The 15,103-nt window shown below is 36.7% G+C and overlaps 1 protein-coding gene across 2 annotated transcripts; it reads left to right on the forward strand.

The window, feature by feature from the left end:
• The first annotated feature begins 7,600 nt into the window (after nucleotides 1-7,600).
• Nucleotides 7,601-14,336, forward strand: LOG1 (Putative lysine decarboxylase family protein). Of its 2 annotated transcripts, none has more exons than XM_077372113.1 (7): nucleotides 7,601-7,839; nucleotides 8,774-8,871; nucleotides 9,021-9,051; nucleotides 10,288-10,387; nucleotides 12,413-12,483; nucleotides 12,738-12,881; nucleotides 14,053-14,336. In XM_077372113.1, the coding sequence occupies exons 1-7, from the start codon at nucleotides 7,720-7,722 to the stop codon at nucleotides 14,143-14,145; spliced, it is 657 nt and encodes a 218-aa protein (XP_077228228.1). In that variant the 5' UTR covers nucleotides 7,601-7,719; the 3' UTR covers nucleotides 14,146-14,336. The 2 variants fall into 2 exon arrangements, with proteins under 2 accessions (XP_077228228.1, XP_077228229.1); XM_077372114.1 differs by lacking the exon at nucleotides 7,601-7,839 and adding an exon at nucleotides 8,661-8,678.
• Nucleotides 14,337-15,103: the final 767 nt, after the last annotated feature.

Raw genomic sequence — 15,103 nt, forward strand, 5'->3', positions numbered from 1 at the left:
CTTGAGCCGAGCCGTGGTGGATATAACGTAGTCCACTAAACGACAAATATTGAGATCATCCGGAGCCGTGGTGGACACGACCAAATCCACAAAACGACAAAAGTTCATATCGTCTTGAGCCATGGTGGATATAACGCAATCCACTAAACGACAAAAAATTGAGATCGTCTGGAGCCGTAGTGGGTATAACGCAACCCACTAAACGACAAAAGTCCAGATGGTCTAAATCCGATATGCATTCAAAAAACAAGAATACCCAGATATTCTTGAGCCGAACTGAACAATTCAACCGACCTGAGTGTTGAATACAAAAATCAGCTTTCCAGATCGTCTTGAGCCGATCTAAATAAATTCAACCGATCTGAGTGTTGAATACAGAAATCAGCTTTCCGGATCTTCTTGAACCGATTTGAATAAATTCAACCGGCCTGAGTGTTGAATACAAAAATCAGCTTTCCAGATCGCCAGATCGTCGCCGATTTGAATAAATTCAACTGTCCTGAGTGTTGAATACAAAAATCGGCTTTCCAGATCGTCTTGAGCCGATCTGAATAAATTCAACCGACCTAGGTGTTGAATAAAGGGATCAATTTTTCAGATCGCCCAAAGCCGATCTGAATTCAAGAAACAAGAATATCCAGTTCGTTTGGAGCCGATCTGGAGAACCCCAGTTCATCGAAGACCTGGCCACCTCCTGTATGAACACCCAAGAAAACTTCCCCAAGTCATTATAACGACTTGAAGAACTGGGGGGCAAATGATGGGCTATGTGAAACAGCTCCAATCACCATACGACACGTGGCGCTAGGGCAAACCCATAAAGCCCTCACTCCCTAAAGGGTATCATGGTCATTGTACCAAGCCAAAGAGAGAGTCACGTACTCACCTCACCCAATCCTGGGCCTACACCTGTCCAAGGGTAAGGAAACATGGGCAAAACTTGATCCAATAACAGGACGACACCTGTCCCAAAAGGGTAAATGAATAAACTGACACTCAAAGCCTCACTATAAATAGCCCTCATAAAGACAAGGTAGGGGTCTCGAATCCCAAAAAATCATTGTTCATAGCTTTAATCTGCTCAGTTGTACCCATCACTGACTTGAGTGTCGAAGAGCCCGTCCGGAGCTACGACTCTGGGCTGGCCTTCTGACCTCGTGTTCCACTGTGCAGGTCGTAACCTTTTAATCAATTCAGCAATCAGGACTCGTCAAATCAGCTCCTTCGTCACTGCCCTATCTGTTACCAATTTCGGGCGTAACAACTTGTTCACTCTTTTTCTCTCACGCCCCAATAGAAGACTATCCCAGCTGCCACCCACGTCTCTCTCTCTCTCTCTCTCTCTCTCTCTAGTGAGATCTTTTGCTTTTTTATTTCCTCCTGTTAAGTATAAAAAGATTTAATAACAACTCCAACAGCTTAAGCTTTTGGAGTAACTGGTAGTATCACACATGGTTTTAAATTTCGATTTCGGCATCCATTTCGGCCATGGCCGAAATCCGGCAATAATAAAAAAATTATTATTTAATTATTTACCAAATTTTCAGCCGAAATTTCAGAATCCGAAATTTTCAAATTTTCAAAAAACTTGGTATTTCGGATTCCGCCAAATTTCGGTTTCGGTCTCACAAGGTATCAGAGCAAAACGTCCTAAGTTCAAACCTCTTTAATAGTAAAAATCCACGTGGAATGGCAAAACCAAAAAGAGAGGCCACATGTAGGCCAACCCTTAAAAAGAAGGGCCACGCGTGAGAGGTGGTGTTAAAGTATAAAAAGATTCAATAACACCTTCTCCAACAGCTTAAGCTTTTAGAGTAACTGGTACTTTCACAACTCCCATCTATACCTATTATTAGATAAGAATCACTTATACCCTGTTCCTTTTGGATTTTGAGCCCAAAAACTAGTTATTACACTCAAAATTGAGTTTAGTTTTGAGTCCAGTAATCAATTTTGGTTTGAAAATCCAAAACGAACCGAAACTTTGATTAGTTGTCCTAGTCCAACTAGAATTACTCCTAGTTAAACAAGAACAAGATCGTTCCGAAAATTGTATGGAAACAAAACACCAACCCCAATAATAGAAATTAAATAGTTTTCTTTCTCTCACAAACATATATATGTAATATAAGTAAGATTTTAGAGAGTAAAATTTTCATTTTTATTTTTTTTTATCGTTAGGATCCTGCAAGTTATGGGTCTCAAATGTTAAGAGCATTGGGAAATAGGGTAATAAAAGCTGAGGTCGGGTGTTGGTAGGACTGAAAGGATCTCTCTTTAGATTGGAAAGGTTGAGGGACAAAAGGTGCAGAAAGAGAGAATCCATCTCACCTATCAAAATATCCCCATACACATAAAATAAATAAAATTAATATAAAAAAAATGATTTTCTTGGGCTTTTAAAATACTTTGTTTTACAATTCCTATTTAAAATTAAAAGTTGGCCCCACCATAAAATTAGCAAAGTCATGTATCTAGAGGATTCTTTCATTTGATTTTTCAATGGGCATTCACGCGGGACCCACAAGGAAGTGGCCAATATGGTGCATGCATGCATCGCACGTTGGCCCCATCATAAATTGGTCAAATGTTTGCATATTCTAACCAGGCATTGTGCCTATCCATTGTGTGTGGGCCCAATATAGTCGCCCCTTTTCTTCCCCGGGCCACCCTCTCTAGCTAGTGCATTTATGACTACTCTTTTTATGTATCATTTTCCCATTCTTTTTGTTTATCATGTGAGCCCAATGTATTGTAAATTGGTAATATATGTGGATCAAAGGATTTTAACAACGAGATCAAAGAGTTTTGTCTAGAAATCCATAATTTGCGAACTATTTTTTTAGGGAAATGTTATCAGCACTACTGTATTTTGATGAGGGCACTCCTCACTTTATTCAAAGTACGGTATGGCCAGCATCATAGGATGATCCAAACCGTCTATTAGATGGGCCACAACCTAAATAGGTTGTGCCCCAAAAATCAATTCCATAGGTTGATCCTAACCCTCTAATGTATAGAGGCTTAGGATCAACCTGTAACATTCAGATCGGAGGGTTAGGATTAACCTATGGACATGATTTTTGGGGCACAACCTATTTAGGATGTGCCCCATCTAATGGATGGTTTGGATCATCCTATGGTACGGGCCATACCGTACTTTTAATAAAGTGAGGAGTGCCCTCCTCAAAATACAGTAGTGCTGATAACATTTCCCTTTTTTTATTACTCATTGCAGATTATTAAAACTTGAGAGGCCAAAAACTTTACTTTTTTAGGAAATGTTTTTAACTAAAGGTCTCTAAATACTAGCTTATGTTCTTGAAAATGTACGAAAAATATAATAAATTCAGGCATGTTTTCTCCCGAAGCAACTAAAAAAATTCTCATTATTAAGTTTATTTCTGATGATGGACCCACATGCACAGATGGTAAATGTAAGGAAAGTAGAGAGGAGACAGAAAGGCTATTGGGATCCCAAAACAATAGAATACAAGTAACTTAAGAGCACGGTTGAGTTCCATCAATCTAGGCAATGGGGAAATTATATTAGAATATAAGATGAAAGTACAAAGGAGATGAAGAAGAAAAGCATAGAAAATGAAGAGATGGGGACATGGATTTTAATTTTGTTAGTGTTCTATATGAAGGAAATGACAATGGAATTAGTGGGAGGAATGGCGTGGTTGATAGAGAGCATGCTTGGTCCGGGGAGGGTGGGAATATGGGGAATGGGAGGGCGTGTTAAATAAAAATAGTATGTTTCCAATAGAGAGAACAAGGGTGTCGAGAGAGAGGGGTGGCTGAGGGTACAAACAAGTAAGGAGAAGACAACCTCAATTAATATATGTTTTTTCAAACATCAATGCTATATTGGATCAATTCTCTCTCTCTCTCTCTCTCTCTCTCTCTCTCTCTCTCTCTCTCTCTCTCTCTCTCTCTCTCAACTCTGAACTCTAATAATATAAATCTATAAATGGCCCATAAGTCATACTGACTTATGTATTTCTATTTAGGGAACAGGTGCTGACGCTCATATATTTAGACATTTTGCACCATTTCAATTTGTCTCACTTGATTTGCTTTCTCTTTCCTTACATGCATGTAGGAGATACTGAAGTTATTCTTCATTCTATCTATACTAAGCCCATTAAATATAGGCTACTGATATTGGAACTACCATGTTTTAAAAATTGCACTAACTTAGTATTTAAACAGCTGTCAAAGGTTATTTCAGTTCTCAAAAAGCGCTCATAAAAAAGAAAATCTGAGTTTGTGCAATTATTAAAACATGGTAGTACCAGTATCAGCTTGTCTTTTGTTTTTAATGGGCTGTTGACAGATTTTTGGGAATTGTATTAACCTTTGACAAATATTTAAATATTAAAAGACAAGGTGGAGTTCGCCCTATTATCAAAACATGGTAGCACAGATAACAATAGCGCGCACACATACATACATATAAATTATTAAGACAAAATCTGGGGAAAATTGAGCATGTGTGGCTACTCATATGAGGATTTGCTACGTACCAACTATGTTAGTACGTTGTATTGCATCAATTGTGCATGTATAGGCAACTCTGAAAAAGCAATTTTCCATCCCCACTTCATTAAAGAGAAATACCACCTCATATGAATTAAATGAATAAGACAAATTCAGCTATGAGGAGGCTCTTCTCTCTTGAAGATAGAGAGAGAGAGAGAGAGGGAGAGGGAGAGGGTACGTACTTTAGGTTTTGAAAGAATAATAAAAATATGACTTTTTTTTTATCAAGGTGTTAAACGAATTTGAACATGGCTAGCAAGACTATAAATTGTTCTGTGTTTAAAAGAAAATTTCAAAAAATAAAAATTAGATGTTCTAAACTTCTACTTTTGCACACTTGGATAAATGTTATCCATAAAAAAGAAAACAACAACATAGTTTTGATTGGAAGTTGGACAACGATTTATTCATGAGATCCCTTGATCAAAGTCACAATCAACTTTGCGAAGAGAATTATTAGAAAGCTCAAGGAGCTCAACATAAAAAAAAAAAATGGTAGTCCTTTGGTTGGCTTAGATGAAGGTGGGAAGATGGTCATGCTCTTATACTAGATTGTCATCCTCAAATCTGGTTTAGTGCCATCCTCCATGGCTCTAGGACTCTAATATTGGGTTATTCTTCACTCAAACTCAAGTAATTCAAAGAAGAAGACCTAATTTCACTAGGTTTAAGTTTTTTTTTATAATATCTAAATGGATTACCAACAGAAATTTCTCAATAAATTTATGCAAGGATGAAAAAATAGGGATGGAATCTAGGTTACTTAATTTTCTAAATGTCATATAATTTTGCGAATAGTAAAATTAAGAAACAAGAAACTAATATTAAAAAAGAAACAAAATATACACTGACCGAGCAGGTCAAGATTAAGAAGAAAAAACAAAAAGCAATAGATAGCCTAAATAGAAAAACAAAAAATCCAAGAGCGAGAAAGTCGAAAATGGAGATAGAATCCCTTATAGCCCCCTTCCTAGCCAATCGATTTGCCTCACTATTAGCTGATCTTCTTACATGACGATAGGAAATGTCATGATTCTCTGCTCGATCCATAATTTCTTCAATAATATTGCAAAACTCTTCATGGGGGTAAGTCACAGCCATCCAACCATCTGATGACATTGAGGGAGTCTTCCACTATAAGGCTATCCATGACTTCAACTATCCATCAATCTGAATCCTTGAAAGACGGCTCATACTTCCGATTGACCAGAATCCGATATTCCTATTCGACCTGAATAGGCCCATAAGGTAGCACTGGATTCATCCCTCAAAAGGCCACCTATCCCAGCCAAATCTGGATTGTCGAGTCTTGACCGTCAAATTTTAACTTCACCTCCCTAGCTCAAGAGGGGACCATCTAGGTAACTAGATCTTTATCATTTCCATGTCTCCAAAAACCTCTATTCATCTTTACTAGAGGTCGGTAAAAGAAATGAATATGAAGCTAGGAAGAATTTTTACCCATGATACAGTTAATGAGATCACTTTAAAGAATAGGAAGATGGGACTTTTAGATACGCCTTCGACTATTCTAAAATTTCTTTCCTTCCATATCACCATCAAGTAGCTAGGAGCATCACTCTCCATAACACTTCCCCTTTCTTCCAAGGAGATTGAATCCAATTCTATTACGGAATCCTGTCATGCTTGATGGAAATAATACCCATGACAATCCAAATCTCATCAGAATAGTACTCTAAATGGATCTCGCTAATCTGCAGTGAATGAAGATGTGAGATGGCGATCCCCCCGCCTCTAGGCAAAGGTCACATCAATAATAATCATTTAACACCTGTGAAGATGATCCACAGTGAGGATCTTTTCTTGGAAAGCCGCACATGAGAGAGCATAAACCCTCGGATGCACCTTTTTTTTTCTTCTCTTAGAACATATAAATATATGCTGTCTTGGAGCTTACATGAACAAATGACTTATAATCTAATGTCTCGTCAAGATAAACGAAATTACCCATTAGCGACTGTGAGGCTATATCCAACTAGCTCATTCTGCTAACCAACCATTACTATTATTTTATTATTAGCACTATTTTTGTTCTCTTACTTTCCAATATCAGTAGCCTTTATCTGTTGTAAGAAACTCTATCGAAATAATAGGGTATGTTGTGTTTCTCTAAATCTTAATTAGACTAAATATATGGATATATAAATACCAAACCACATGTTTTTATATAGTGTGAGCCCCTATAGTCCAGTATTTTTCAAAAATTACTGTACGGGCGACACCATAGGATGATCCAAACCATCCATTTGATGGGACACAATGTAAATAGGTAGTCCCCAAAAAATCATTCCCATAGGATTATCGTAACCCTTCGATCTATAGTAGAACTGCATATTATGAAAATCTCTATAGATCGGAGAGTTGGTATCATCCTATGGAAATGGTTTTTGGGGCACAACATATTTACATTGTGGCCCATCAAATGGACAATTTGGATCATCCTACCGTTTAAGGCGCATAGTACTTTTTTCTGAAAAATATAGTACTATACGGGCTTACACCCTATAAAATCAGACCAAACCACAACCCTAATATGGGCATGGTGTGTTTCTAAATCAGAGATTAATTCTTAGACTCTACATTTGCAAATTTCAGAGCATGGCCTATCCATACATGACGAGACCAAGAGAATAAAAGATTTGGATTATTGAACAAGTGGCCACCACTTGTAATTCCCCTGAATGAAAAAATAAATAAAAATCATCTGATCATTCAACTACTCTATTCTTATACACTGATTTACGTTACAAAGTGGCTGTCAATTACTAACGGGACCACGGGAGAACTTCGAAATAGGTAGGGTGCCAATATTTAAAAAAACAAATAAGGGGTTAGAATGTTAGATAATCAGGTCCCCAATTTTTTTAAAAAAAACCCGATTATCATGCTTCAAATTTTGAGTGTGTGTCGCATAGGTGGCTAAGCGTGCTATCGTGCGCACGTGCGTATTCCATTTATACATACGCATGGGAAGGCGCACTAGAAAGTGGTCAAGGGAGTGGTGGATATTTGTATTGTGCTTACACACTTGAAATGTAACAAGGAAGAAAAGAGAGATATAGTGAGTGAGAGAGAGAGAGTTTGAGAGGGAGACTTAGAAAAGGTATTGGAAAGAAGAGGGATAAAGAAGGTGTTTGTATTTGGAGAAAGATGGAGAGAGATAAGGAAATGAAACAATCAAAATTTAAGAGGATTTGTGTTTTTTGTGGTAGTAGCCAAGGAAAGAAGAGTAGCTATCAAGATGCTGCCATTGAGCTTGGGAAAGAGCTGGTATGCCTTTGAAGGGCTCTTTTTGTTTTCTCATTGGTGGATTGGTTGTTGGGTTTTCTTTCATTTTTTGTTTTTGGAGTTGGGTTCTATCCAATTTGATGTCTTGCATCCCTTTTCATCAGTTTTTTGTTATGTTTTGTGTATAGGAATTTGTTTTTCCAAATGGATATCTCTTCTTCTTGGTTTGAGATTTTCCCCCTTTTTTTCTGGATTGGCATGGGTTTTTGCCTGCCAATTTGTATGTGTCTCATTATTTTTACTTTTGGGTTGTTTTTTTTTTTTTTTTAATGTCATGGGTTTCTTCAAATGTATCTGTTCCGTAACGGCTATTCTTCTTTGTTCCCTGCCTTGAACTTGTTGAAGGAAAAATTTTCATGTCCCATGTCTATGACACTTGCCAAAACAGGGAGCCCTCTCTCTCTCTCTCTCTCTCTCTCTCTCTCTCTCTCTCTCTCTCTCTCTCTCTCTCGTGTGTCTAGAAACTTCTACATGCTCATCTCAGAGATGGAAACGATGTACATTTCTGTACTGACTTTAATAGATTTTTCATTAATTCTCTCTCTGTTCCATAAGAGTTATGTTACCTTCATTTCCCCAAATTTCCCTCCATGTGTTTTACTCTTTACTATTACAAGTGAATGTACCTAACATTCTCACATATGAACCATCTAATATTCCACATTCCCTATGCTATCAATCAAATCCCACCTCTCTCTCAAGTTAATGTACTTCTATGGATACTTATTGAACTGCACTTTTTTCTTATACAAATGGGTCTTCAGTACATTGCTTAAACACCCATTTTTACCTCTTTCTCTCAGTGGATTAGAAGTAAAAATGTAATTTTATGGGTACTTAATGTTGTGTGAAATGGGCATGTTTAGAGGGTATTTTCAGCTAATCTTTCATGATTTTTTTCTTTGGAATGTTGAAGGTTTCGAGGAACATTGATTTGGTTTATGGAGGGGGGAGTATAGGTTTGATGGGTTTGGTTTCACAAGCAGTTTATGATGGTGGTCGCCATGTCATTGGGTCAGTATTTTCCTTTGTTTTTGTGTTTGTCTCAAATTCCTATACCACATGCATAGATAACACAGGTAAATAAATTTTACTATTGCTTTTGGGTTTCTCTTCATCAACTGAATTTTGTCATGTTATTGTCTCTCTCTTTCTCTCTGCAGAGTCATTCCCAAGACGCTCATGCCTCGAGAGGTATGTCTGCTATAACTAAAAGTCCCAAAGCTTTTCTTTTGAAAAAGCTTTAAAAAAAACAAAGAAAAGTTTCACTGTTTCTCTTTTTTTTCTTCTAAATTAAGTTGGGTTTTTTCGAGTTCTGTTGATTGTTTCCATGGATACTGTTATAGATTCACACCCTCTCCCCCCAAACCAGTTTTAAGGAAAGGCTACTTATATTGGTACTACCATGTTTTAATAATTGCATAAACTCAGCTTGTCTTTTCTTTCTTTAACTGGTCTCAGAGGGATTTTTGGGAACTGTAATAACCTTTGACAGCAGTTTCATTGATAAAAGACAAGATGATTTAGTACTATTACCAAAACATGGTAGTGCCAATATCCGAAGCCTCAAGGAAAATGTGCTTATTTTCTCCTTTTTGGGATTTTTATACAGCCAGGTTTTGGGGATTTATTTTTCATTTATTGTAGGGTGGTAGTGAGTTTTACAAATTACAACTGATAATTATTGTCTTTCTTTTTTAATTCTCCTCCCCTTTAATAGGGTGTTCTTTCTTTCTTTCTTTTTCTTTCATTTGTTTTTTTTTTTTTGATGGGTAAGCTGGTGTTTGGTGGGGACCCCTACCGGTTTATTTGATAAAGAGTCTTTTTCTTTCATTTGGTAGCATTTTCTCTGCATTCAAAATTTTTTTTTTGAAGCCATTATCCTGTAAAATTATTTTAATACAATAAAAAATAAATGGTGGGTCTCATTTTTCACCCTCTTTTTTCCATTTTTTCTACAGTGGGTTCTTGGGGCTTGTCCCTTTTTCTGACAACTACTGAATTTCTCTCCCACACATTCTTATCTTTGGGTTATTGGTTTTGTTTTGTTTCCTTGTTTTTTCTTTACAGTACAGTTTCTTTGTTTTATGTTCTTATGGTCATTTAAAAAAATAGTTCTCTCTTTGAAAGTCTGATCCTAATCCATTTTGGTGCTTTTATCTCCACTCCATTTTTTAAAAATCTTCTTTAAGATATCATGTATAGTATCAATTTTACAGAGAGTTAAATGTGAATTATTGGCCGAGGAATTGCCGATTTGAACAATTGGACTAAGCCCACAAGGCCCTGCACCACTCATCATTGCTTCTCTGCACAAGACCCCATAGAAAAGTTTTCTTAGAAAATAAAAAGCAGCTTAGAAAAACTGTCGCCTTCTCTTTCTCTAATTTGGTGACTTTCTTTTTCAAAATTTCTCTGTTTTGTTTGCAGATAACTGGTGAAACTGTAGGGGAAGTGAAAGCAGTTGCAGATATGCACCAAAGAAAGGCAGAGATGGCTAGACAGTCAGATGCTTTTATTGCCTTACCAGGTTTGTGTAAAATATCCCAACACTACCCATTACAATTCTAAGTCCTAATCAAGAAAGAAATTATGGGAAAAAAGATGACCCTGATGTTACCTTTTCAAAGTTGCTGAAACACACTGCTTAGTTTGAAAATGATAAAAATAAAATTAACCCATATTTTGATTCTCCTCAAAGTTTCTAATAAAATACACCCATGTTATGATTCTTCTCAAAGTTGCTAATAAAATAAACCCATGTTTTGATTCTTCTCAAAGTTGCTATATCACCCTTACAACATAGGCAAGTGGTTTCTCCTTTTGATTTTCTCCTATTTGCAAAAGAGAAGGCCTTAATCTCATCTTCTTACCAAAGCAAATCAAGACCCTGATTTTGCTTTTTGAATTTAAGGAGTAAAAAAGGAAGAAGAGCCCATGTTTTGATTCTTTTCAGCCCATGTTTTGATTAAAAGGAAGAACAGCCCATGTGGTTTCTCCTTTTGATTTTCTCCTATTTTCAAAAGAAAAGGGCTTAATCTCATGTTGTTAGCAGGCAAATCACGACCCTGATTTCACTTTTTGAAAGTTACCACTACACACCCTTATAAATTTAAGGAACAAAAAAGAAAGATTAAAAGAAAGAAGAGCCCATGTTTTGACTCTTGTCAAAGTTTCTAAATCCTTAAGGGCCCTTACCCAAAAGGCCAAAACCATGAACCTTCATTTGATTTCTTCAAATGGTTTAAAACATCCCACTAAATTCAAACAAAAATCAAAAGAGAAAAGAAAAGAAAAAAAACATTTACCTTTTTTTTTCAGATTTAGATTAGAAAACCTGTAATGTTCTGGTAAATTGGGTTCCTCCATTAATGGCTAAAAAACCCCACTTTCAACTCAAAAGGAATGCACAAATATTGGTCAAATATCAATTTAACGTGAGAAATTCAAGATATCTCATCATTGTGATTTTTCATGTAGTTTCTAGAAATTGTTCTTATATATGGTAAACTACTTGCATATAAGGTCAGAGCCTGAAAGCTACTGTTCCAACCCTAAATTATCACAACCTGTTTGAACTTGCTATCACAGTACCCAAGGCCATGATTAGAGAGGGCAACCCTTCAAACCCTAGTTCTTGACCTTCACATCTGACACTGAAAATTAGGGTTTCTGAATAGCCCAAGTGCAGTGATTCCTCCCCACCTTCCTCCCCACCTTCCTCCCCACCTTTACTATTTTTGTATGAAAAAAAATATCATATAGCATGTGACTGTAGTGTACTCTGAAGCTACTAAATTAGGCAAAAAAACTAGAGAATAGCCTGAAATGTTTTCACTAATTGGGGTCATCTACTTTTCTAAAGCTGACTGGGAATTAATTTCTCCCCCATAAAATAACTGATTTGTCCCTATGCCATTTTCTCTCTTTTATACCTCTCTTTTTTGTTCACAATTGACTCACAGGAAACAGAATATCCCGAAAAACTGGGTCCAAATGGAATATATTGGAAATGAGTTCATGAAGGGAACAATGGCCATTTTACATCTCAGTTAAAGTAAATTGCATTGGAGTCCAAAGGGCATGTTAGTCTTTTTGTATATGTATGTGTGTGGGTAAGGGGAGAATGGAGAAGTATCTCTGTAATTCTCTACCATTAGCAATTTAGCTTTAAAAGTGTTAAGCTCACACTTAAGTTTCTGTTTATTTCGACGTAAAATAGGCGTAAAACAAATTTTATACCCATTTTAAGTGGAATATTGGAGGTAAATTTTTTTTACGCTTATTTGTAGCTTTTCATGAAACTTGTGTGCTTCTACTAAGGTTTCTGTTTATTTCGAAGTATAATGGCCCCATTTTTAAGTGGAATAATGGGTGTAAATTTTTTTACACTCGTTTTACATTGAAAGAAACAGAGCCCAAGTAAAACTCGTCACAACCAAACAAGCGCTATTTGTAGCTTCTCATGAAACTTGTCTGCTTTTAGCGTGTAGTGTTTTGGTATTGGCTGTATTGGCTTACTAGATTAAATAACTTATGTTTATTTTCCATGCAGGAGGCTATGGGACGCTTGAAGAGCTACTTGAAGTGATTACTTGGGCTCAACTAGGGATCCACGACAAACCGGTAACACTACTTTCCATCCTCTAGCATTCACGTAGAAAATAATGTGATTGTACTTAACAACCTACATCCAAGCCATTGATTTAACTGTTGCGCGATAAGGAACCCGACCCATGATTTTTTCGGTTTCTTGGCTTAGAACTCATCTCTCTTATTTTGCATAACTCGGAGTGTAGTCTTTGAACTTTCTAAATATATGTTTAGAGGGAACCGTCTGTGAGAGTTATTCAACCAAGTTTATTTGCCGAATCTTGCAGGTTGGATTGCTGAATGTAGATGGTTACTACAATTCCTTGTTATCTTTCATAGACAAAGCTGTAGAGGAAGGATTCATTATCCCAAGTGCACGCCATATCATCATTTCTGCCCCAACAGCAAAGGAATTAGTGAAGAAATTAGAGGTACCCATTCTGAAAATTCTGTCAATTTTCTAGCTTTAACATTTTTTTCTAATTTATCATACTAGCAAAATGCTGGTATATTAATAATTTTATATTATCCCCAGGCTCAAAACTTTCTTGAAGATCATGTTTCTAGCCTCATGCAGTAACAAATGACAATCTCATGTTCCCAAAGACTAGTTTTAAATTGTTTTTTGAATAAAATTTCTTTCCTTTTCTATCCGTACGATAAAGTTTGCAATGAGTTACTCAATTCCTTCTTCATTTCTTTTATGGAGATAACAATGAAATTTCTTTCTGGAATCATCCCTTACCTTGCATTCATCAATTCAAAAGAATTCCCAACAGAGTTTTTGTGAGTGATGAAATAACTTGTATTATCTTTCAGAGGACAAAGATCTCTTACTTCAGAATGTGTGTGGTTTAATGCTTGTTGCATCTGTTTCTTGTTCTGTTCTTCATAAGTTCTTTCAGTCTTCTCTCATTCTACACTTTCCGTATCAAGTACTTTATAAGACTTTGCCAAGTTGTATGTGTAGCCTGTCTTTGAAAACCTTAAAACTACTTGTCTGTGTTGACTGTCTTTGAAATCATAAAACATGCATTTTCCTGTACATGCTTTTTATGAACATGAGAGGACAGCTTGGCTCCTCTGCTAAACTGATTGTGAAACAACCAATTACTCCAAAAGCTTAAGCTAGAGTTGGTGTTATTTAATCATTTATAATTCAACACTCTCCCTCACGCGTGGGCCCTCTTTTTTGGGTTGACTATACACGGGGCACATGTGGCCCCTCTTTGGGTTGGCCATATACGTGGATTTTTAATATCAAGGAGGAGTTGGGTTTTGAACTCATGACCTGTCGTGAGGCAATAGCTCTTACACCATGTGAATCAACCAATTACTCCAAAATTCACTCCACCTCACGTGTGGTCCCTCTTTTGGGTTGGCCGTCCAAATGGATTTTTAATATGGAGGCGTTGTTGGGTTTTGAACCCAGGACCTGCCGTGAGGCAATAGGTCTGATACCATGTGAAACAACCAATTACTCCAAAAGCTTAAGCCGTTAGAGTTGGTGTTATTTAATCATCTATACTTCACCATTCAAAAAAAAAATCATCTATACTTCAACACTGATGGTAACAAAATTTTGTTGTTCTTTCCTTGCAGGAGTATTTCCCTCGACATGAAAGAGTTGCTTCACAACTGAGCTGGGAGATGGAACAACTCGGCTACCCACCGAAACGTGAGATTTCCAGGTAGGGAGAAGGGAAAGGGTGAGTATTTTGCAGAGAAACATAACAGAGGATGTATGACATTTTGATGATGAATATGGGGGGAAATTTGAGAAGACTCAGAGTTTCATTCTGCAAGAGAATGCTGGGGGATTCTTTTTGTAAAGTACAACATTGGGGCTCCATATATAAAGCTTAACTTTTCTCTTTTTTCTGAAATTTGGGTTTTCTTTCCACTTTGATTTACAGATTGATACCTACAAATTGACTCCCTTCCAAAATGAAAAAATTACTGTAAAAATACCTTTTCAACAGGAAAATTGGAGTTGAGAGTAGTTACTACCTTCTAAATCATGATGGCCTGTTTTGTTGCAACCAATAGCCCTCTTAAGAAGTATGTTAAGAAGTGATAGGAACTGGGTGGCGGTTTGTTTTTGTTTTCTTTTTTCTTCTTGTTTTTTTTTTGTTTGCAATTGACTTTCTTGATCTCTAGGACAATCGCCCAATGACCCCAAAAAATAAACTTTGGCCCTGCTTTTTTTGGATTCTGAGACCCAACTCTGAGTCCAAAACAGATTTTTATACTCAAAATTACGTTTAGGCCCTGTTTGTTTTGGATTTTAAGAACCGATTATGAGTCCAAAACTGATTAATTTGAGTCCAATAATAAGTTTGGCACTAAATCAATGATGAAAATCCAAAACAAACGGGGTAATTTTGTGTCCAATAATCAGTTTTGGGCTCACAATCAGTTCTCAAAATCCAGAACATACAAGGCCTTTGGTATCTAAGCTAAGAAATGGGTTCTGTGAAAAAAAGCTGGAATGATTGGAAGGGAGGATAAACAGAGTGTGGCAATGACCGAGCTCCAACTTCATGGCTGCAACACAAGGCATTATCACAGAAATTTCAAAACCTTTCTTTTAATCAAAGTTTGATAGAGCTTGCCTACTTTCTCTAAATCAAGCTTAATTATTTTGAAGTGT

The sequence above is a fragment of the Tasmannia lanceolata genome, unplaced genomic scaffold, assembly GCF_043159265.1.
Source record: "Tasmannia lanceolata isolate RefF3 unplaced genomic scaffold, GAP_Taslan_0.1 ptg000037l, whole genome shotgun sequence".
NCBI lineage: Eukaryota > Viridiplantae > Streptophyta > Magnoliopsida > Canellales > Winteraceae > Tasmannia > Tasmannia lanceolata.

Coding starts and splice junctions, on each gene's coding strand:
- LOG1 (XM_077372113.1), top strand. CDS start 7,720: ATGGAGAGAGATAAGGAAATGAAACAATCAAAATTTAAGAGGATTTGT. Junction 8,872..9,020: donor GGTGGTCGCCATGTCATTGG/GTCAGTATTTTC, acceptor TTCTCTCTGCAG/AGTCATTCCCAAGACGCTCA. Junction 12,882..14,052: donor AATTAGTGAAGAAATTAGAG/GTACCCATTCTG, acceptor CTTTCCTTGCAG/GAGTATTTCCCTCGACATGA.